The sequence below is a fragment of the Polypterus senegalus genome, chromosome 4 (genome assembly GCF_016835505.1).
Source record: "Polypterus senegalus isolate Bchr_013 chromosome 4, ASM1683550v1, whole genome shotgun sequence".
In the NCBI taxonomy this organism is placed as follows: Eukaryota; Metazoa; Chordata; class Cladistia; order Polypteriformes; family Polypteridae; genus Polypterus; species Polypterus senegalus.
The window spans coordinates 52,355,139-52,380,114 of record NC_053157.1 but is presented as its reverse complement, the minus strand read 5'-3'; the positions used below and the strand labels follow the sequence as shown (position 1 = coordinate 52,380,114).

General features: G+C 37.9%; 1 protein-coding gene across 3 annotated transcripts in view; it reads left to right on the top strand.

The window, feature by feature from the left end:
* The first annotated feature begins 2,664 nt into the window (after window positions 1-2,664).
* Window positions 2,665-24,976, top strand: part of st8sia5 (ST8 alpha-N-acetyl-neuraminide alpha-2,8-sialyltransferase 5) — a 157,161-nt gene continuing 134,849 nt past the window's right edge. For 2 of the 3 annotated variants that reach the window (XM_039750626.1, XM_039750625.1), the window contains exon 1: window positions 2,666-3,356. In XM_039750626.1, the coding sequence (XP_039606560.1) occupies window positions 3,214-3,356 (143 nt within the window). In that variant the 5' untranslated portion in view covers window positions 2,666-3,213. Of the gene's footprint in view, window positions 3,357-24,976 lie in introns of all 3 variants that reach the window. The other variant, XM_039750624.1, reaches the window with a different exon arrangement.

Sequence of the window (24,976 nt, the reverse complement as noted above, 5' to 3'; positions counted from 1 at the left end):
TATGGGTGAGACTCGGTTGATGAATAGTGCTGATTGGTTGACCACAAGCACTAGATCCATTTTACAAATCTGCTAGTAGTTTGGATTTTGGAGAGTTATTGATGAAGACGGAGCACTGCACTTTGCATTACATCAGCCATCTCCCTTATGCCTTGCCTTATGCCTTATGCTATGCCATGCACCACATCGAATCACTAATCGTAACTATTAAGTAACAACTAGGTGGAGGTGTCCACAGTGATCACTCTTCATTTCTGCCTTCCTGGTGCAGCACACCTTGTACAGCATAGTGGAAATAAATGTGGCGATAATGGACCTGGGGTCCCTGTGAACTCCCAAACGTGCTTCACTTCGCACAACATCACTCTTCTTTGTATATTTTACATAAAGGTTACAGTTCCTGTTGGCATTTGGAATGCAACATATGAAACAAGCCAGGGGCCACAAGAAAACCAGGGCCTACATCGTACAGGTACTTATTGGTTTGTGAAAACAAAGTTCTTGAGGTGGCAAGATGCCTAATGTTAGCAAACCAAAGGAACTGATCACAGACCATAGCAAGCACAAAGCTGACCACCACACTCCCATCTGTATTGGAGGGGACACTGTTGAGATAGTGAGCAGATTTAATTCTTTTGGAGTGACAATCTCAAATAAACTGAAATAGGCACAACACCTTTTGGTTATTGTCAAGAAAGCTCAGCCACTCTTTTAATTCCTCAAATGTCTGAGGAAAGCTTGGATTTCTCCATCTTTTCTCACCAACTTCCACAGGTGCACAGTGGGTTCCATCCACATTGGCTCTCCAAAATCCTGGTATGGCACCTGCTCTGCTCAGTATTGTAAAGTGGGTGGTGAAGGCAACTTAGAGCAGTAATGGCAGCCATACCTATGTTATATAACACTTGCCGTCTTAGAAGTTCTCAGATAACTCCTCCATCATATATTGTATTAATAAATGAGAGAAGTCGGAATATAGGTGGTTGTTGGAGGACTTTATCTTGTGGTACAGGGAGAACCACCTGCAGATCAACATCAACAAGACAAAAGAGCTGGAGGTGGACCTACAACTTGTTATGGAACTCCTAAGACCAGTCATCATTCAGATGGAGGTAGTGTAGAGATACAAGTACTTGGGAGTCCCCTATAAGCAGCAAACTGGCCTGGTCTGACAAATCAATGGCACTGGACAAGATGGGCCAGAGCAGACTGCATTTCCTGAGGTGACTCATGTCTTTTGATGAGTGCAATCTGCTGCTGGAAATGTTTTTACCAATCCTTTGTAGCCAGTTGGCTTTTCTACCTGATGGGCTGTGGAAGCAACCTTATGCTCAGCTGATGCAAAATGCCTGAACAAACCTATCAGTAACATCAGCTCCATTACAAGACTGACTGTGGACACTCTGCAGGCTGTTGTGGAAAAGAGAATGGTGGCAAAATTGAATGTCATCATGAACAATTCTGTCATCCCTTCCAGGGTGCACTTTCTTTCGGTACTTTTAGCCACAGGCTCTTGTCTGTATGGTGTAATAAGGAATGTTTCTGGAGATCTTTTCTGCCTGCTGGCATTTGGCACATCATTAGACACATCAATGCTTTCTTCCTTCAAACTACAGAGTACAAACTTCAATTTACTAGTTATTTTGTTAGCATAATAGTGATTATATTATGTTTTTATTCTATTGTCTTATATTGCACTTTGAGTCGGTATCTGTGGTATTTTATATTTTTGCTTTGTTTCAGTATGCAGTTGAATTTCTTCTTGGGGATTAATAAAGCATATCTAATCTAATCTAACCTAATCAAATCTAGAAAGGCAAACAGTAAATAAGACCTGAGCCATCCTTCACTGCCACGTTTCTCAATCCTCCGTTCTGAAAATTCTTAAGAGGTGTATTCACTTCCCACCATTACATTTGGAGACTATCCACACAGTACTTTTGTCCACAGATCATATAGTTACTGAACAGCCTGTCACTAATAACAAATACTTCACGTGTGCTTCAGTGAATATACTGTATGCATGTTTTCATGTGTGTGTTTGAATGGTTATTTTGTCGAGCCCAACCCATGAGGTTCACGTGCTGCAAACCTATAATACCCTCAGTTGCCACACAGAGTCAAGCTATTTTATTGAATCATGGCAGTACTGCGCTAGATGAAATTTAATGTATTACATATAGAACCACTCTGTCAAATAAGATAATGTTTATTGAGCATATCTGCTAGACCTTACGGGGTGCCGTTCCCTCGACTACGCAGAGACCGTCCGATTTCTAGTGTCCATGTGCAGTCCGAGATGAATCTGTCATGACTGTAAAGAGACGCACTTGCCTTGAGCCCGTCGCTACATACATATGTTACGGGCACCTACCCGATAATGAGCAGGTATTAGAAATGGACTGGCACGTTACTCCTAGTTCAGTAACATCTTGAATATATTTGGTAAATCATGTCATTGGATTTTCACGATGTCACACAGCTGATTCATTCGCAGCTGTCAAGTTTTTTTTCAGCATCACATCGTAGTCAAATGACTGAAGGTGCAAGCTAGTTGTCCTTCGCAGGTGGCTGGTTAGCGTCACCGCCCAAAATGAAAGACACCGTCGGCGGTGGTCTCCTTTGTGGTGTGCGGGTGGCTAAGTGGTTGCGAGCGCGTCACGCCCGTTTCTCCACATATCGAGTCGACAGGAGGAGCCACCGCAGCCGTCCTTGAAGGGATGCGGCGGTGACCTTGTGCAGACAGATGGCCAGAGGGAGAAGCAGACCGGGAGGGGGACTGAGTGCGAGAGAAGCTGCCGGTTCCCTCGTGAGCCCATTACTGTCCACAAGCTCCACTGCAAACCTGTGAGAAGACTGGCAGAGAGGACAAATATACAGTGAGGGTGTCAATCAAGAGCGGGTGCGGACCCCCCGAGTGATAAAGACTGAAGAAGACGTAGGGTCGTGAGCAGCAAACGTCTCTGCCGCATTTCCTTTCCGTCGCTCAGACGCGCGCTTCGCGCGTGTGCACGTGTTTGAGAGCGCGCGGGCGCGAACGTTTTTGAGTGAGTGAGGGTCTGTCCTTAGACGCCGAAGAGCAGCAGCTGTCGGAAGCTCGCAGTAATGTTGGCCGAGCATAGAGGGGAAGCGACGAGACGCCCCCCAAAGACTGGAATGAGTGGCAGCTACTACACGTTCACCGCGGCGTGAGCCCCTGGACCCTCATGGTGAATGACAGCACGCAAGATGGGCTACTCCGACCCGTCGGGCAGAGATCTGCTGGGAAACAGGTCGCTTTGCTTCATTTTTATTTGCGCCTTTGGACTCGTAACCTTATTGCAGCAGATCCTCTACGGGAAAAACTACATCAAGAGGTCAGTGGACAAGCGGCGTTGCGCAACTTACTTTGTATCCGTGCTGTCCGGGGCTCTTCGGCGGCAGCTGGAGGGCTGGCTGGTTGCCTTAATAGACAAGAGCGCATTTCTGTATCGATTCACGGGCTTGGGAATTAATTCGGCAGATCGCTTCTCAGCAAAACCGTTTACTTTACTGCTAGACAGAAATTAAAAGCCTCCGAAGAGTCTACATTTACCAGTTAGCACATTTTAAATCGCACCAGGCTTATTAGGAAGAATACCTTTGCCCGATGCATTTACGCGCTGTTTTCCACGCAACCTCCAATGCAATATTTTAACAAAATGAAAGAATCTCGACAGAGGTCGGATCTTTATGAAGAGAAAAAGTGAACAGAAAAGGACACCTTAGGAATGCAACGCTTTTACACACTTTTTTCAATTCCTGCTCATGTAAATCTTACAGTCACCTTCACACATTTTATAGATATGTGTATATATGTTTATGTATAGGGACCTTACACGTGATAGTGCTGCTTGTAAGAATGTGTTTCATTCACCGTTTTAACTTGTTAGGTATCTACAATGTTTTACATTGCATACACATTATGAAATGAAAATTAAATAATGAACTATACACTTACAAATATAAGTTCAGTTGCAACATATGTCATATTATAATATTGTAATAGATTTTAATAAGTATTATCTTAATTTTTTTTCAGCCTCCAAAAAGTGACATAATAAAAAAATACACGTAGACACGATGTGAAGTCATGTAGAAGTTCTTATAATTTCTAGACCCAAATAAGTTGCCTAAGAAGGAACAGCTAGAGTTGAATGAAAATAATATCTTTTGAATATTAGTGAAAAAATATATATATAGTACAGTATATATAAAAATAAAACTGCCCTGTAATGGACTTGCTAATCCATTCACTTATTGACACTGGCTCGCTTAAATGGATGAGTGTTAGAAAATGAATGGTTCTCTGAAGTGAAAAAAGGGATGCATGAATGTGTTTATATATATATATATATATATATATATATATATATATATATATATATATATATATATATATATGTATATATATGTATATATATATATATGTATATATATATGTTTATATATATGTTTATATATATATATATATAAAAACACAAACACCGGCCACTTTATTAGGTACACCTGTTCAACTGTTTTTTAATGCAATATCTAATCAGCCAATCACATGGCAGCAACTCAATGCATTTAGGCATATAGACATTGTCAAGACGACCTGCTGAAGTTCAAACCAAGCATCAGAGAGGGCAAGAAAGGTGATTGAAATGGCTTTGAACATTGCATGGTTGTTGTGCCAGACGGGCTGGTTTGAGTATTTCAGTAACTGCTGATCTACTGGGATTTTCACTCCACTCACAGCCATCTCTAGGATTTACAGAGAATGGTCCAAGAAATGGAAAATATCCAGTTAATGGCAGTCCTCCAGGCGAAAATGCATTGATGATGCCAGAGGTCGGAGGAGAATGGCCAGATTAGTTTAAGCTGAAAGAAAGGCGACAGTAACTCAAATAACGACTTGTTACAACTGAGGTATGTAGACGAGCATCTCTGAATGCACAACACGTCAAAGTTTGAAGCAGATGGATCACAGCAGCAGGAGATCACACCGGGTGCCACTCGTGTCCACTAAGAACAGGCAACTGAGGTTACAGTTTGAACAGACTCACCAAAATTGGACAATAGAAAACTGGAAAAACATTGCCTGGTCTGATAAGTCTCGATTTCTATTGCGGCATTCAGATGGTAGGATCAGAATTTGGCGTCAAAAACATGTAAGCATGGAGCCATCCTGCCTTTTATCAACTTTTCATGCTGCTCTTGGTGGAATGGTGTGGGGGATATTTTCTTGATATACTTTGGGTCCCTTAGTACCAAGTGAGCATCGTTTAAATGCCACAGCCTACCTGAGTATTGTTGCTGACCATGTCCATCCCTTTATGACTGCAGTGTACCCATCTTCTGATGGCTACTTTCAGCAGGATAACACGCCATGTCGCAAAGCTCTAATCATCTGAAACTGGTTTCTTGAACATGACAATGAGTTCAATGTACTCAAATGGCTTCCACAATCACCTGGGGCCTCATGCATAACGCAGTGCATAGAATTCACACTCTAACATGGCATACAGACAAAAGCGGAAATGTGTTTATGCACAAAAAAGTCCAGATGCATAAATCTGTGCGTTCGCCAACTTCCACGTTCATCCGCTACATAAATCCCGGTCAGTGTGAAAAGTAATGCATGTGCATGCGCCTACTGTTCCACCCTGTCTCCTCCCAGAATTATGCCTCTTTGAATATTCAAATCAATATAAAAGCCTTTAAGCTCTGTGTTCTGTGAAAAGTCAATTGCAAAAGCACGGGGTGAAATAGAAGAATTTCAACGAATACCAAGTGGAGCCAAGGAAAAAACATACTATTTGTTGGTTTAAACAGTGGTATAAACAACAAAAGGAAGTTGATCAAATGACAGAGTGTCGGAGAAACTCGAAAGCTCAAGTTCACAAAGTCTCACAATGCCCGAAATAATAAAAGAAGTTGTCAGATATCAAAGTCGTAGCCCATCGTCTGAGTGTCATATGAAAGTTTATTAGGGTACAGAGAAGAAAAAAGGCACACAGTGGGAAAAAAAGCACGAAATGTCAACTTTAATCTCTAAATTTCCACTTTAATCACTTAGTTTATTTTGTCATTAATGTAGAACGTCATAAACTTCATCTTAAAATCGTTTAATTTACTAGTTTCTCAAATCTCATCGTAACAAAAGTAGCACGTTAAATGCTTTGTTTTGTATTTAATCTTCTGTATGCTCTATGTGTGTGAATCACTACGTGCTTCTTAAACAGGCTTTCTCTTCCTCCGACAGGACACAGAATCCATTACATTCGTTATATTACAGCTCTCTGAATAATTAAAATACTGAGTTGTATACTTGATATCATTTTCATGATGATAGAAGTTAAATCAAGTTATTAAACATGGGAACACGGTGGCGCAGTGATTGTTTATGCCTCACGCAAGATGTTTGCTGCGCCACATGCTACCTTCGATAAAATAATTTATTGCAGCAGTACTGTCTCTTTCAAACATACTAAACCCCAATTCCTGTCCTTTCTTTTCTTTCTCCAAATACCCAATCGCCACACAATCAGCTCTGTAATAGATGTTAAGCCATCTGTAAGCTTACAACGATGATTCTTCAAGATTTTTAAGGAACATTGAAATATTTTCGTAGTACATGTTAAATTATTCTATCCATCCAGTGTCACGCCAGTCCCAGCAAGAATACAGCGCAAGGCAGGAACAATCGTTGAAGGGATCGCCAGCTCCTTGCTAGCGCTGCAACACTGTGTCCTCACATGTTTATTTATTAACAATGTAGATTATTTAAATTAAGTTAAAGTTTTATTTTGCTGCATTTCATCTTAAAAATTATATCGTCATCATTTGTAAATATGCTCTTTATAAAGTGGCTCAGGTTGTGCAATATTATAACTATCGCAAGTTTACAGTGAGGTAATTGTACTTACGAAGTACAAACAGTTCTACAGGGAGCACTTGATGGATTGATTGAGTGCTTTTATAGTTCTTAGGATGAAACTGTTTCTGAACTACGAGGAAAGGTTCTGAAGCGTTTGCCGTATGAGAGCAGTTCAATAGACAGAATGGCTGAGGCAGCGTGTGCTTGATGCTGTATACCGATAATTATCTTTCTGATCAGATGCTGTAGATCTGTGATTCCGCACTTACATACAGTGATATAAATACTCCGAGTGGTTTAGTGAGAGTAATATGGAAAAAGATGATCTGCTGTGGCAACCCCTAATGGGAGCAGCTGAAAGAAGAAGATGCAGTGATAATAACAACGCTAAAGCAGCTATTGTATTTAGAATAGTTTGACCATTCTGTGGACCATTATATTGTTACAGGTTATTTACAATCAGATGCATTAAACTAATAAACAATATGTAGTTAATTTCAGTGTATTTATAAAGCTTTGTCAGGGATGTGGATCTAAAAAAGAAAGGAAAACCACAATGGAACAGTAGCACTGCTTTGACGCTGGGTGCCGCCAGTCTGCAAAACCGAGCGCAGAACTTGCGTATGCCAGGGTATGAGCTACCATGGAAATGTGTGTGGCTTTACGCCAAGTTTAGGTTTATACATTGCGATTTGAGCGTGGCAACGTTCATATATAACATTTTTGTGCGTACGCACCATTTATACATGAGGCCCCAGATCTTAATCCGGTAGAGCACCTTTGAGATGTGGTAGAATAGGAGATTCATATCATCAGTGTTTAGTTGACAGATGTGCTGCAAATGCATGATGCTATCATGTCAATATGGACCAAAATCACTGAGGAACATAAATATATATATATATATATATATATATATATATATATATATATATATATATATGGGTCTGTATCGAACGAGTGACACTTCATAGTAGTGACATAACAAAGGAGTGACATGAATGCCGTATTAAAGGAGTGACATTTTATTGGAGCGACATAACAAGTCAGCTACCACACACAACTGAAAGAACGCTCGCCAAAAAAATTGTTGTTGCCTCACCTACCACACTCAACTGAAAGAGCGCTTGCCAAAAAAATCGTTGTCGCCTCACCTACTACTTGGATGGTTGGTTGGATAGTTGTCACTCCTTTGAAATTTATATCTAGGTTTTCACTCCTTTGTTATGCCACTCCTATGACACGTCACTCCTTTGAATAGGGCCGATATATATATATATATATATATATATATATATATATATATATATATAAAGTATATATATATATATATATATATATATATATATATATATATAAAGTATATATATATATATATATATATATATATATATATAAAGTATATATATATATATATATATATATATATATATAAAGTATATATACTTTATATGTATATACACACAAGGCATAATACCAAAGGTCAGGTATCAAAAGCAGTGCTGTAATGCATTATGTTGATTAGTGTTGGGTGTGCTTTTAAAATAACATTAGCATATGCATTTAATTCTTAACACAAAACAAATGATTTACACCAAAGTATGCACATGTTGAACAATAATACAGAAGTTTTTGTAATTTCCTAAGACAAACAGGTTACTTGAGGCGGAATTGTCAAATTAGCATGAAAATTAACACTGTAGAGTTACTTCACACTTTCCATGCCATGTTAAAACTAAAGTACACTAAACATGTATATTCTGAACCAGCAGTCCTTTTTTTAACCCATTTATCCACTTGGGGGGAGTTGGTGCCTTCACATGAGGCATGAAACAACTGGGTGCAAGAATCATTGCAAGGCACAGTCATGCTCACAAAGTTAGATAAGAGTTGCCAATCAGCCTAACTTGAGTGTCTGTTTGTTGTGGGAATAAACTCTGCACCACCATGCCACATGCTATCTTGATTGCAATTTATATAAAGTACTGAAACGTTAAAGTCAAGATTCAGTTCTAGTGTGCTAATACATTTTGCTACTTGGTAATAGGTATGATTTTGAAACAACGTATTTCTTTTGGGCATATACATTTTAGAGGGAACCCGCTCCTTAAAGTCAGAGGGCACAGGGCATGATTTTGCTAAAACCCTGATTAGCAAAATCGTGACACGAGTAATTGTGAAAAATATGAAATATGCCATAAAAGTAAGACAGTTTTCGGCAAAGTGATAATGGATTGTGCCATATGCTTTCCTTTATATTCTTAATTTTGCAGTCAGTTGGTTTATAGAGAAATTTAACTTCCAAATGCACTACTATATATGCACAGAACTGAAGTAACAGCACGCATCACAACTGTATTAACTGCGCCTTACTTCATGCCATAGACAAAATTCTTAGGTGTACTTTTCAACAATGTTTTGCATATTTTTCTTGAGTACTTAGCTCAAACAAAGTAATGTCTTTAAACACTGCAAATGAAAATCAAATTCATAACTGTAAGTATCCAACACTGCATTAAGTGATGCATAAAAGTAAAATAAGATTTCATATATTTGTATAGAATTTAAAGGGGTACTGTGTTTCTTACCTTAAATAAACAAATTGGCTCATATTATTTCATGAATGTTAGTTGTGCTATAAAGCGTTATGTTTACCTTTCCTCACTCTTTGAAGCTAAATGCAAGTACAGTATATGATTTCAGAGAAAGTACAGTGTAATTTTTAAAGTATCAAGATGGTGGAAGTCTGTTTATTGCTCTTTACTTACAACTTTATGCTTTAATTAATTTTTTTATGATCACATTAGTCAAACTATTCATTTTGTAGACTGTTGTTTCCTGTTCAGGGCCACAAGGAGCCAGAGACTATTCTATTTTGTTGATAATCAGATAATTGTTAAAGCTGTGCATTCTTTGTATGCTGTGTTGAAAATACCAGTGGTCTTTACATTGAAAATAATATTATATTTAAAATAGATAAAGTGGTTGTGGCAGATCTGATTCTACATGTGTAATGTTACCTTGAGGAGTGCAGTAAGAGAACTTTCTCTGTTTACTTGATTCTGTGTCTAATATTAATGCACTGTAAACATGTCTGTTGACACTGTGTGGAAAGGACCGAGAGTATAGAAAATACACCATATGAATACATTTACCTAGAGAGATTTGAACAAAGGGATTATGTACAGAGTTTACTGTGTTGTGTTCCAGTTTTAAATGGAAAAAACGGTAATAAAGACAAATACATTAGTTTTTGGTAATGGCATGTTTTTTCTAGCAACATGATAGTATTTTATGGATAAATGCAGAACAGGTTTATTTGGGGAAACAACAATTTATTCTCTTTTGCTCAGTGTACAAATATAGTAAAACAAAAATAAATATAATTTTTGCTGACTTTAAACAGTTTTAATCAATTTCCTAAACAATTTTAAAAGCAGATGAGGCTGTTGGACTGGTCACTGTTTTGTGTCCAGTTGTCAGTGTGTGATGAAAAAAAAGAAATTTTATATTAGCAGCTTGTTGTCGTCTGTTATTCAGAAGTGTGAAGAGTGTATATTTATTTTAAATAAATATAATTATTTGAAAACATTCCTACAGTCCTATAATGTTAGAATGAAGAACAGAGAAACAAAATGCTGACATTTCAGCAGAATGTGCGGCAGGTTAGATTGTTACAGAACATGGCTTCTTTAACTGAACTGGCTCTTGTTTACTGAGGCATTTTATTTCAGAATTAGATCACTGCTTGATGTGTGATGTACTGTATATCAGGAAAGTATACTTGCTGGAATGTAATAAAAAATGTTAGCTAATTTCTTTGAGCTTTCCTGCCTAAATAGCATCTAGAAAATATACTTTACAACAGCTGGAAATTTTAAGAATTAGAGGGAATGATAAAATAATGCATTATGTGTATTGCAAGTCCTTATAAAGGATGTTTTAAACATCATCAAAACCCCAGCTTTTCACTTAAGCCTAATGTATTCATTTATACAGCCATTCATTACTTGTACCTTAACTCATTTCAGTTTCACCGGCCCCTTTCAGCAATTTTTTTCCAAATTCAATTTTTATTTATTGCAGTCCTTTATATATAATCTGATATCTTTCCCTGCTGCAATGAAAGTTTTTTCGGCCAGTATAAAAATTCAGACATGCCTTCCATATTCTATCTATATTCAACTAGCAAAATACCCGCGCTTCGCAGCAATGTCGTGTGTTAAAGAAGTTATGAAAAAGAAAAGGAAACATTTTAAAAATAACGTAACATGATTGTCAAAGTAATTGTTTTGTGTATTTGGCGGCAGCGTCACAAAGTTGTTTTCGTCTAGCTGCATCAGAAAATGTACCACAACGTCTGACACGCCTCCTTTTTACTGTTTTCTCACAGCTTGGATTGCTGCTGTCATAATGGGTTTGAGTCTACATATATATATATATATATATATATATATATATATATATATATACATACATACATATATACATATACAGTGGTGTGAAAAACTATTTGCCCCCTTCCTGATTTCTTATTCTTCTGCATGTTTGTCACACAAAATGTTTCTGATCATCAAACACATTTAACCATTAGTCAAATATAACACAAGTAAACACAAAATGCAGTTTTTAAATGATGGTTTTTATTATTTAGGGAGAAAAAATCCAAACGTACATGGCCCTGTGTGAAAAAGTAATTGCCCCTTGTTAAAAATAACCTAACTGTGGTGTATCACACCTGAGTTCAATTTCTGTAGCCACCCCAGGCCTGATTACTGCCACACCTGTTTCAATCAAGAAATCACTTAAATAGGAGCTGCCTGACACAGAGAAGTAGACCAAAAGCACCTCAAAAGCTAGACATCATGCCACGATCCAAAGAAATTCAGGAACAAATGAGAACAGAAGTAATTGAGATCTATCAGTCTGGTAAAGGTTATAAAGCCATTTCTAAAGCTTTGGGACTCCAGCGAACCACAGTGAGAGCCATTATCCACAAATGGCAAAAACATGGAACAGTGGTGACCAAAATTACCCCAAGAGCGCAGAGACGACTCATCCGAGAGGTCACAAAAGACCCCAGGACAACGTCTAAGAACTGCAGGCCTCACTTGCCTCAATTAAGGTCAGTGTTCACGACTCCACCATAAGAAAGAGACTGGGCAAAAACGGCCTGCATGGCAGATTTCCAAGACGCAAACCACTGTTAAGCAAAAAGAACATTAGGGCTCGTCTCAATTTTGCTAAGAAACATCTCAATGATTGCCAAGACTTTTGGGAAAGTACCTTGTGGACTGATGAGACAAAAGTTGAACTTTTTGGAAGGCAAATGTCCCGTTACATCTGGCGTAAAAGGAACACAGCATTTCAGAAAAGAACATCATACCAACAGTAAAATATGGTGATGGTAGTGTGATGGTCTGGGGTTGTTTTGCTGCTTCAGGACCTGGAAGGCTTGCTGTGATAGATGGAACCATGAATTCTACTGTCTACCAAAAAATCCTGAAGGAGAATGTCCGTCCATCTGTTCGTCAACTCACGCTGAAGCGATCTTGGGTGCTGCAACAGGACAATGACCCAAAACACACCAGCAAATCCACCTCTGAATGGCTGAAGAAAAACAAAATGAAGACTTTGGAGTGGCCTAGTCAAAGTCCTGATCTGAATCCAATTGAGATGCTATGGCATGACCTTAAAAAGGTGGTTCATGCTAGAAAACCCTCAAATAAAGCTGAATTACAACAATTCTGCAAAGATGAGTGGGCCAAAATTCCTCCAGACGCTGTAAAAGACTCATTGCAAGTTTTCGCAAACGCTTGATTGCAGTTATTGCTGCTAGTTTTTCACACCACTGTATATACACATACATATCTTCATATCTATATACATATATACATATCTATATACATATCTACATATACACATATATATATATATACATACATATCTACATCATATATACACACACATACATACATACATACACACACACACAAATTATATATATGTATGTATGTATGTATGTATTTATGTATGTGTGTGTGTGTGTGTGTGTGTGTGTGTATATATATATATACAACGTAGATAGGTGTGTGTGTGTGTATATATATATATATACATGCATACATACATACAAACATGCACACAGGTATATGTAAGTGTATATATATGTATGTGTCTATATGTGTGTATATAGCTTTGGTCACTGAGTGCAAGGGAAAAATAATAAAATGTAGTCTATAAGTTATTAAACAGTAAAACATTAACGTTTTAAGAAGTACAGGTACATTGAGCACTACTGGAGTGGTTGCGGGTAAACTACATTTTAAAGACGGTATAACAGAACAGGTAAGTAGTACTAACAGCAGCTAAAATGTATATGGATCATGTCTCGGTAGTTGATCCCTTTTGAAAGACGCTACACGACAGCTGTGGTATAGAAATTACATTTTCTATGTGAACGTCCAAATTTCTGCCTCTGGTAATGTGCCTTACCGGCATTACCAGCAGTTAAAGAAAATTAGTTTTGTGTCCTCTGCAGGAAAGGCTTTGGTTTGGGATAAAAGTAAAAAAGGTGTAAAGAAAGGAAACTTGCCTTTTTCTTTTATATAGTATAGAGAGATGTGTTCGCTGACGATATGAGCGCCTTTTAGGGACAGTCGCGGTGGGTCTTGTGTAGACTGGTGAGACGTCCCCGCCATTAATCGGCTGTGATGGCACTGTCAGTCCTCCACTCCTGTGCGTGTCTTCATAATCCGAGCTGACGACCTCATAATCGTATACGTGCAAAAGAAAGTGTGAATCGCCTTAATATTATTTTGCCGTGGTGTAGAAAAGGGGTCCGTGTTTGCACTTGTCTGGGCTATAGCCAGGGGAGGATGAAAAAAATTAAAAGTGCTCACTTTGACTTAAGGCAGAAGCGCAGTCAGCGTCTGAAAGGCCAGCACAGCTATGCACGCGCGCCGGCTGCTCGACTTTCGCTGGGCAGGAGACCCCAAGTTTTGCAGACACGTTCACGTGATCAAAAGTCTCAGTGCTCTTTGGAGGTCATTCATATATATATATATATATATATATATATCAAAATACCCGCCTCATAGCGGAGAAGTGTGTGTTAAAGAAGTAATGAAAAAGAAAAGGAAACATTTTAATAATAACATAACATGATTGACATTGTCATGAGTGTTGCTGTCATATAATATGCCTGCCTGAATAAGTCACCCTCGCTTCGCTCTTACTTTTTTACCGTTCATTTAATCATGGCTAGTGGCGGAAAAATTATAAAATGGAAGGAGGATTACACTGAGTATGGCTTTACCAAAACAATTATTGATGGCGAATTGATTATTCATAAAGCTTGAATTGGTGATCTGTTTTTCTGTGTTAACCTCATATTTTTTCATACTTCTTCTCAAACCAAGGGGGTGCGAGGGTAAAATGAATCGAGAAGCGCTGATCAATGTAATCGGTGTACCAGGAAATCATGCATTGACAAAAGTTCCACTTTGCTTGTAATGCAAAGTGTGATTAAATGCATTATTTTTTAACTTGTTATGGAGCACATGCATCGAAGCTTCTCAGCTGTGCTTGTGCTAAGAAAAGGAAACATTTTAAAAATAACGTAACACGATTGTCAATGTAACCTTTTGTAAGTAGTGCCTGGAGGATTCAGTGTAGAGAAACTCTAGAGACAGCGAGTATATTAACTTGTGGTTTTTTCTGTGAGTATTTGGTGGCAGTGTGACGAAGTTGCTTCGGAAGACGGCGTTGGCCGCGGAGCTCAGCTCAGAGTGAAATGAAGTGAATGTTCTATCTTGGTCTCATCAGACCAGAGAATCTTATTTCTCACCATCTCAGTGTCCTTCAGGTGTCTTTTAGCAAACTCCATGCGGGCTGTCATGTGTCTTGCCTCTCCTCAGTGTGTGGAGACAACCAGGCACTGCTCATCACTTGTCCAATACAGTCCCTACAGTGAAGCATGGCGGTGGCAGCATCATGCTGTGGGGGGTGTTTTTCAGCTGCAGGGACAGGACGACTGTTTGCAGTCGAGGGAAAGATGAATGCGGCCAAGTACAGGGATATCCTGGACAAAAACCTTCTCCAGAGTGCTAAGGACCTCAAACTGGGCCGAAGGTTTACCTTCCAACAAGACAATGACCCTAAGCACACAGCTAAAGTAACGGAGTGGCTTCACAACAGCTCTGTGACTGTTCTTGAATGGCCCAGCCAGAGCCCTGACTTAAACCCAATTGAGCATTTCTGGAGAGACCTAAAAATGGCTGTCCACCAATGTTTACCATCCAACCTGACAGAACTGGAGAGGATCTGCAAGGAGGAATGGCAGAGGAGATCCCCAGATCCAGGTGTGAAAAACTTGTTGCATCTTTCCCAAGAAGACTCATGGCTGTATTAGCTCAAAAAGGTGCTTTTACTAAATACTGACCAAAGGGTCTGAATACTTAAATCTGCAACAATTTCAAAAATTCTTTTTTTTGTCTGTCAATATGGGGTGCTGTGTGTACATTAATGATGAAAAAAATTAATTAAAATGATTTTAGCAAATGGCTGCAATATAACAAAGAGTGAAAAATTGAAGGGGGTATGAATACTTTCGGTACCCACCGTACATGACAAAAATTGCATGAACATATAAAAATAACAATTCAAAAATAAAGCAGCACTAAACCAGAAAATAAACATAAGCCCAGGCTGACATACAAGAAAGCCCCCTCTTAAGTGGTGACTTTATGGCCATTGTGATGTGCCTGTTGATGAGGATTCATATTAAAAATTACTTTTCAAAATATTTTTTTTGGTAGGAAAGCAATAGGCTGCATTGACTAGAATGTTAGTCAGAAAATATGATTGAAAAAATGAAGCCCAAGCTATAAAAACCTAAATCAGCAGCTGACATTACTCCTATTTGGGAACACTGTGGTTTCTTTGTTAATAACAATGACAGCAAAGGTCAATAAAAAATATATTGTATCATGAACCCAACAGCAAAACATATATTGCAGGATTTGTATATTCTTTCCCTGGCTTTTCTTTACAAGTGAACATTTCAGAAGAATACTAATTAAGAACATTTGCTATTTCCCTTTCTGTATATTTCAGTTCTCCTTATTGTTCTTAAAGTACTTCTTCTTCACTTTCACCTTAAACTTACTATTAAGGCATTAAAAGAACCTATTAGGGTTGACTGTACTGTTTTCAAGAGTGTTTATTCCTAACTGCAATTTCTAATATCCATTACAGTAATGAGAAGACTAGTATGTATACACTGTACTCCTAAATGTGATGACATGGTTCTGTTAAATATCTTTCTAGCATAACTTTTGACAGTTTAATTCAGTAATGATTTGAGTTATGACCTTGTTGATTGTATATTCTTACAAATGCAATAGACTTCTTTAAAGATAATGGCTCTACTCAGAATGTTTCATGAGTATTTCTGTGGCAGTCTTTCAGGGCATGCCTGAGAAACCTGGTAATTCTATACTTTCTGCATAAGGAGAAGTTCTGCCCTCTTAATAGATCATTATCTGTTTATTATAACATATAATTTACCACTGTTTCAGCAACCCGGGATTGTATCATCTGTTGGTGTAATAAAGAACTTTAACAGACTTGAATGCATTTACCTATTTGCCACACCATATAAGGCTGGGTTTGGCACAAACATTTTTACTTTAAGTCATTTTACAAGCAAAGGCTATGCTCTTTCACATCTTTTTGCTGTTGCTACTTAAACAGTCTCTGCTTGATTTCTAGTTAAATCAGCCCAATTAAAGGGATAATTAGAGCCAGTTGATTGAACAGAATGACAAGAAGACAAGCCATCTTGGCAAATTTTGTTCAGAATTTGCTTATAAAAGCCAGAGGATTGTTGAATAGGCAATCCTGTTTTAAAGACATGATAAGAATGTAATCTCTGCAATAGTGCCATATAATGTTAGACATATTTTCTTGATCACTTATACTTTAACTATATTATAGACACTTTTTATTAGACAGGAAAAAGGTATTTTTTTCTGTTGTCTGTTTTTTTCTGATTTGTTTTTTGCTTGAACGTGCAAACTGTTAACATTAATTTTTGCCTAGAATCCACCACCAAATATTAAAACCAAAAGTCTGGAACTGGGAGTTGAACTTTAAGGGCCATAAGGTCACCATTGCTCCCAGGTGTTAATGGAAAAAACTGGCAATAATGCATAATGCTTTATTACTTAACATTTCAAACCAATTCATAAAACTGCAGTAAGCCAATATTACTAAACTTTATATCATAAAACATACATAATTTAAACAAATTTTAGTTAAGCAAAACCTTAAGTGCATACAGTATGTCAAGCTTAAGCTTAAGCATCCTGCAGTTTTTTATAATGACACAGTATCTCATACAGTTGTATAAGACATAATGATGCCAAGAAAATCCACCACTGCCTGACGATTGTGAGACACATGTTGTCTGCTGAGGAATTGCTCATAATGCCATGTCCACCTCTCTGAGGTGCTGTGAATTACACAGACAGCTGCTGATCCATTTGCTAAACTATGATGGAACTTATTGTGTGGCTGCAACTTCCACCAGTTAAATTTGGTGACATGTGTATACGAAAACACAAAATGATCAAGAATGGTGACATAGTACACTGTACTATACCGTGCTTTAATGTTATTGATGACTGATAACTATTCATCCATTTAAAAAACTAGTTTGCCTAAGTAAAACACAGAAGTTGCTAGATGAAAATGAATTAGAATTCACTTGAAAGAAAAATTTAGTTGGTTATTATACTCATTTGTACATGCAGAATTGCTGTAAGTCAAGTCCACTGTAACCCAAGACCTGTTTGTATCCAGTTATCTATCTGTGAGGTAAAGCTAAATTGCAGGAAGATAATGATCCAAAATAGAAAAAAACAGGTCTACTTTAGAGTGGCTAAAAAGCAAAATTAAATTATTTGACTGACTTTGTCAAAGTCTAAGCCTAAACCTAAAAGAATTGTTGGGGCAGGACCTGAATTGAGCAATTCATGCTCAGAAATCTTGTTTCTGAATTAAATCAGTTGTGCAAGGGAGAATGGGCTAAAATTCCTCCACAGCAGTATGAAAGACTGCATTGAATTATAGGAAGTATATAATTACAGCTTAAGGTGGTACAATCAATTATTAAATGTAAGTGAAAATTTGCCTTTTTACAGAGGGCCATTTAGTGTTGAAATTTTTTCTTCATAAAATAAATGATATAATATAACGTGTTACTTGTCCACTCAGGTGCCCTTTATCTAATACTAGATTTGGGTTAAAGACCTTAAAACATTCAGTGGCAAATCCTTCTATATAAAAGCGGTCGGGATTGTCCTTCCGTCCCGTGAGTGCTACGCAGGCGCGGAGTTTCACACACGCCCGTCCATTTTGCAATGCGATGGGATTTGTAGTTTCGTTTTTCCAGGTAAAAGATGATTTTCTACTCCAGACTGTGCGATATCTTCTTCTTCTTTCTTACTATATAAAAGCGGTCGGGATTGTCCTTCCGTCCCGTGAGTGGAAAGCGTAGCGGTATTCCGCTTATCACAGATTTACTACTTGCAGCTTGCGGTACGAAGCGACATGATGTGAGCAGAGTTCTGGTGCTCCCATCGTTCCCTTGCTTTTGTGTGCGATGCGCTGGAAAAATAGACAAAATTATGTCTCTGGAAATAATTAATGTTGATGGAGTACAAATGCCTCACCGCGTAGTAAATATCAGGGGTTCAAAAGGGCGACCTCAATATAGAAAAAAAGTTTAAATTTCATCACAAAAATAACAAACTATGAGTATTAAAGTAATATCGCTCAAATGCAATATAACCAAATTAATGAGTTTGTATGAAATATCAAATTGATCTACATATTGAATTGCCTTAAGAAGTGGTCAACTTAGAAGTTGGTCACCTTAAAAGGCGGGTCAGCCTAGTGTTTACAATAATGCAGAAAATCAGGAAGGGGACAAATACTTCCTTACAGCAGAGTACCTTTTCTGGTGGGAAAAAAGAAACCAAAATGCTTTTCAATACCAAATCTCACACAACTCTACTGTAGGTGTGAACAACTTGCTTTGTTTTTCGCTGCCGTATAACAATTATGGTAGTTTTCTTTACTCATGCAACATTTTTGATCTAATGCATAATGTTGCTGGTTTCCTGTTTTTCTGTGCAGTCAATAAAATTAGTGGAACTTGTTTCTGTAGTCAGCAGTTAATGTGGAATACAGCAGGCATTTGGTTGACTTTAAAATCTAATGGATGTATCAACCTTTATTATGACCAGATTTTTTGTAAGCTGCACACTGTCTGAAGTCAAACGTTTATAAAAAAAACAATTAGCATTAGCAATGAAGAAAATGACTAGCTATTATGTCAATACTTCAAGGTTTTTGTCCCTTTTTTAATATTTATAATTATAGTTTTATACCGTAAAAATAAACTGAAATAAAAAAAGACAATATTAAATTAATGCATTGTCAAGACATTGTTACGTAACTTTTAAAGCAATGAATCCATTGTACTTGTAGTGGCGTGATTTTTTGAGTGAGCAATGGATAAATGTGTACATTGTTTGTATCTGTTTTTACTTTTATAATTTATATTTTAGTCAGGGAAAGCTTTTATAAAATTTTAAGTAATCATTGAGGATGATACACCTATGGGTAACCATTAAATATTACCTTCTCCCACTATACCATATTGTACTCTCTGTGCATATTTGCTATTTAGTAATATATGTTTGTGATGCCAGGCAGTGGTGTGAGGTCATTGTTCATCCATTATTTTTTCAGAAACAATATGTCCGTTACAGGGTTGTGGGAAGATGCATAACCCATTACAGAGTATAATTGCAATCACATATTCACAGTCATCACACTGAACCAAGAGAATAATGACTATTTTCCAAGGTTTACAGCAGATGAAACAGTGCTAAAATCTGGGTCATTGTGCCCTTCTAAGTCCATTATTGGGTATTTTTAAATTAACTGGATTCAGGCATCATGCTGAAAATTTCATCTTGGGAGTTGTCCATTTTTTACGTTATGTCAGTGGCTGTATTGGCAGCAGGCATTTGTTCCTGCAGATAATTGAAAATAGTCTTTTCTGGACTAATATTAGTACATTGAGTTCCTTTTTTCTGTTACTGTTGTTTCTGTAACTCTTAAATAGCTGCATTTTTAGTGTTTAATTTCTTCTTTTTCACTTATCCACCTGTCAGTTAACAGTGGGATGTGAATAACAAGTGATAAAAAATCTAACCAACTAATTTGATGGGGCAGCATGGTGGCGCAGTGATAGCGTTGCTGCCTTGCAGTTAGGAGACCTGGGTTTGCTTCCCGGGTCCTCCCTGCGTGGAGTTTGCATGTTCTCCCCGTGTCTGCGTGGGTTTCCTCCCACAGTCCAAAGACATGCAGGTTAGATGGATTGGCGATTATAAATTGGCCCTAGTGTGTGCTTGGTGTGTAGGTGTGTTTGTGTGTGACCTGAGGTGGGTTGGCACCCTGCCCGGGATTGGTTCCTGCCCTGTGTTCAGATTCAGCGGGTTGGAAGATGGATGGATGGATGAATAATTTGATTCTGCTGTTCTAAGCATTCCACTGTATTAAGTATTTATTTAGAAATAAGACATAAAAAATTGTAGGATGTAATGTACTTACACAGTATTTGTAAAAAAATGAAAAGACTAAATATACAGTTCTTACCAACTTATGTAAATAAATGATTTTTATGATATTTTCAGAAAAGGAAAATCTACAATATTATTTTTTTTGTCAGGAAGTGCAAGTGTGTTAGCAGTCCATGTAATTAATATGCATCATTAACAACAGAAATAGGGTTCTTATTTAGAAAATGTACCAAAACCATCTGTCCTTTGCCACACTTCATGAGCTCAGCTGATCAACACTGTTCTGTTTCTTTGATCCTATCATCCAACCATCTATGCAGGCTATGCAGGTACAGCTAGGTCCATAAATATTTGGACAGAGACAACTTTTTTCTAATTTTGGTTCTGTACATTACCACTATGAATTTTAAATGAAGCAACTCAGATGCAGTTGGGGTGTAGACTTTCAGCTTTAATTCAGTGGGTTAAACAAAAAGATTGCATAAAAATGTGAGGCAACTAAAGCATTTTTTTTAACACAAGGGGTGCAAAAGTAATTGTATAATTGACTCAAAGGCTATTTCATGGGCAGGTGTGCGCAAGTCCGTTATGTCATTATCAATTAAGCAGATAAAAGGCCAGAAGTTGATCTGAGGTGTGGTGCTTGCATGTGGAAGATTTTGCTGTGAACAGACAACATGCGGTCAAAGGAGCTCTCTATGCAGGTGAAAGAAGCCATCCTTAAGCTGCGAAAACAGAAAAAACCCATCCGAGAAATTGCTACAATATTATGAGTGGCACAATCTACAGTTTGGTACATCCTGAGTATGAAAGCAAGCACTGGTGAACTCAGCAACGCAAAAAGACCTGGACGTCCATGGAAGACAACAGTGGTGGATGATCGCAGAATCATTTCCATGGTGAAGAGAGACGCCTTCACAACAGCCAACCAAGTGAACAACATTCTCCAGGGGGTAGGTGTAGCGATATCCAAGTCTACCATAAAGAGAAGACTGCATGAAAGTAAATACAGAGGGTGCACTGCAAGGTGCAAGCCACTCATAAGCCTCAAGAATAGAAAGGCTAGATTGGACTTTGCTAAAGAACATCTAAAAAAGCCAGCACAGTTCTGGAAAAACATTATTTGGACAGATGAAACCAAGATCAACCTCTACCAGAATGATGGCAAGAAAAAAGTATGGCGAAGGTGAGGAACAGCTCATTAGCCAAAGCATACCGCATCATCTGTAAAACACGGTGTAGGCAGTGTGATGCCTTGGGCGTGCATGGCTGCCAGTGGCACTGGGCCACTAGTGTTAATTGATGATGTGACACAGGATAGAAGCAGCCGAATGAATTTTGAGGTGTTCAGAGGCATACTGTCTGCTCAAATCCAGTTAAATGCAGTCAAATTGATTGGGGGCGTTTCATGATACAGATGGACAATGACCCAAAACATACAGCCAAAGCAACCCAGGAGTTTATTAAAGCAAAGAAGTGGAAAATTCTTGAACGGCCAAGTCAGTCACCTGATCTTAACCCAATTGAGCATGCATTTAACTTGTTGAAGACAAAACTTCGGACAGAAAGGCCCACAGACAAACAGCAACTGAAAGCCGCTGCAGTAAAGGCCTGGCAGAGCATTAAAAAGGAGGAAACCCAGCATCTTGTGATGTCCATGAGTTCAAGACTTAAGGCTGTCATTGCCAGCAAAGGGTTTTCAACCAAATATTAGAAATGAACATTTTATTTCTAGTTATTTAATTTGTCCAATTACTTTTGAGCCCCTGAAATAAAGGGATTGTGTTAAAAAAATGTTTTAGTTTCCTCACATTTTTATGCAATCTTTTTGTTCAGCCCACTGAATTAAAGCTGAAAGTCTATACTTCAACTGCATCAAAGTTGTTTTATTTAAAATTCATTGTGGTAATGTACAGAACCAAAATTAGAAAAAAGTTGTCTCTGTCCAAATATTTATGGACCTAATTGTATGGATAGAGCTTGTTATATTGATAGAGCTGATTGAGAAACTAATTTTATAGTTTTTTTGTTTAACTAGACTTTGTGCTCTAGTTTCTAGGTTGAGATTGACGGCAGTGAATTAGCTCATTATTGTTTTTTGTGAATAAAATTTAATGAGCTTAGAATTTTTTGAGGTATAGTGAATCCTCAAAACCAAACTGTTTTCTGATTTTGATTATGTTCTCTGTCTAAAAAATAAGTGTGGTGTAGTCTTGATCTAAATAAGAACTAGAAAGTGCTAAGAATACTGTATGTTGTAATGCTCTTGTTTTGTTACATTTTTCTTACTTTTTCTCTGTGTTTTATTTTCATTATTTTGTGCATTTTGTAAGGTTTAAGATATTTACAGAACTAATTCACTGTTAGTGACTTTTATGTGATATTGGTGCAATATTTTTAATGTCTTTCTTGTAATTTCAAATTGTAGGTGTTGCTGTAGTGATACTGCGATAGATTAGCTGGAGGTGCATTGTGGTTGATATCAGTTGTATGCTGGTTGGTGCCACATATTTCCTCATCACCTGAGACTACAGATTTCAAAGCAAACACTGTTTTGTGCTATTTGTTTTTTTTTTTTTTTTAAGTATTCTGGTATGTTCTTTTTCTTTGTTTATTGACTTTAATTTTGGATATTGTTTTGGTTTCAGATGCAAGTAGTACTGCCTTCCCAGTGTTGAACTTTTGCTTGATTACATATTACATCTATGCCAAGCATTAAACTGCTCTTCTTCCTTTTGATGGCATTATGCATGCTACATTTCTGTGTTACACAGGCACCATTATTCACTTTTATCAATTGATTTTTATTAGTATTATTTAGTACTTGAAGAATTAACTGTGACATTACAAAGAAACACAATTCAGATTAAGTGGTGTATATTGCTGCTTTTACAGCTGGTAAGAGGATACTAGCAGAAAGGTCACCACCAATATAATGCATGGCAAGATAAAATCCTCAAGTAAACCTCCAAATAATAGAGAGAGAGAGACACCCATTCTAACAATAAGTGTACACTTCTTGGGAAGACAGGGGCCAATACATGCTGGCACATCGAGAGCTCCAGAAAAGAAACCTTAAAGGTTACCAGAAGAAGGCACTAAGGGAAGGAAGCTTGCAAAACGTCCCATTAATGCTATAGGGCAGACAACCTCAAAGTGCCTTTGGTAATGAGATGGCTTAAACCTCCTGTTGGGGTCAAAGCTTTGGACCTTACGTCTAACAGCTTCTAGTCCACCTTTAAGCCTTCAGTTACTCTTGAAAGGCAAGGTCCCACAATCATCCTCTTAGCTGCACATTCCCTCAAATCAATATTTTCCAATGGGTGGATGTAGCTAGGAGGCGGCACAGTGGCGCAGTGGTAGCGCTGCTGCTTCGCAGTTAGGAGACCTGGGTTTGCTTCCCGGGTCCCCCCTGCGTGGAGTTTGCATGTTCTCCCCGTGTCTGTGTGGGCTTCCTCCGGGTGCTCCGGTTGCCTCCTACAGTCCAAACACATGCAGGTTAGGTGGATTGGCAATTCTAAATTGGCCCTAGTGTGTGCTTGCTGTGTCGTTGTGTTTGTGTGTGTCCTGCGGTGGGTTGGCACCCTGCCCAGGATTGGTTCCTGTCTTGTGCCCTGTGTTGGCTGGGATTGGCTCCAGCAGACCCCTGTGACAATGGATGGATGGATGTAGCTAGTAATTGGATTCCTAATTTAATGTTATTTTCTTGTTTGTAAATATAATGCACCAATATACAAATTCTTCATTATTTTATTGTAATGATTATTTCTTCAGGCTGTATTCTTATTCTGTTCACAATGTGAATTGTAAAACAACTGCCCGATTAGCACACAGGTATCCATAGATGTTATCTATCTATGTCTCACATATTGAAGTCTTTACTGCTTATCTGGGGACATTTAGAACACATTCATGGCTTGCTGCCCCCTTGTGTACATTGCATTTATACCCAGCCATTTAACACTAGAATTACCAGAGCCTACGAAAAACCTCGTAAATCCGTCCCACCTTAAATCGCTTCTTAAAATCGTTCACAGCTCTCCACCAGCATCTTTTGTCATCTAAATGTGCTGATAAAGTCAGGCTTCAAGCAGCCGGCTATTCCATCCCTCCACCGACTTAGAACGTGCACAGACTTCTCCCAGCTCATGCCTTGATTGATTTTCTGGGAGTGAAGTGGAGTTTTAGAGTGGAAATAATAGATCCTTATTTGGAACACACGCATTTCATGTTCCTTTTCTACAGTAATCTGTGTAAACACATTTTTAAAACAGAAACGTTTTTCATATTCTAGTAGTAAATGACAAAATGTAGACATAAACTGTATAATGTATGAAGCCTGAAGTGCAAATATCAAAGAAACACTTTCACAAAAGGTACAAATATAACAGAACAAATGCACTATTTTTTCTAAAGTGTAACTGCAGAAAAAAAA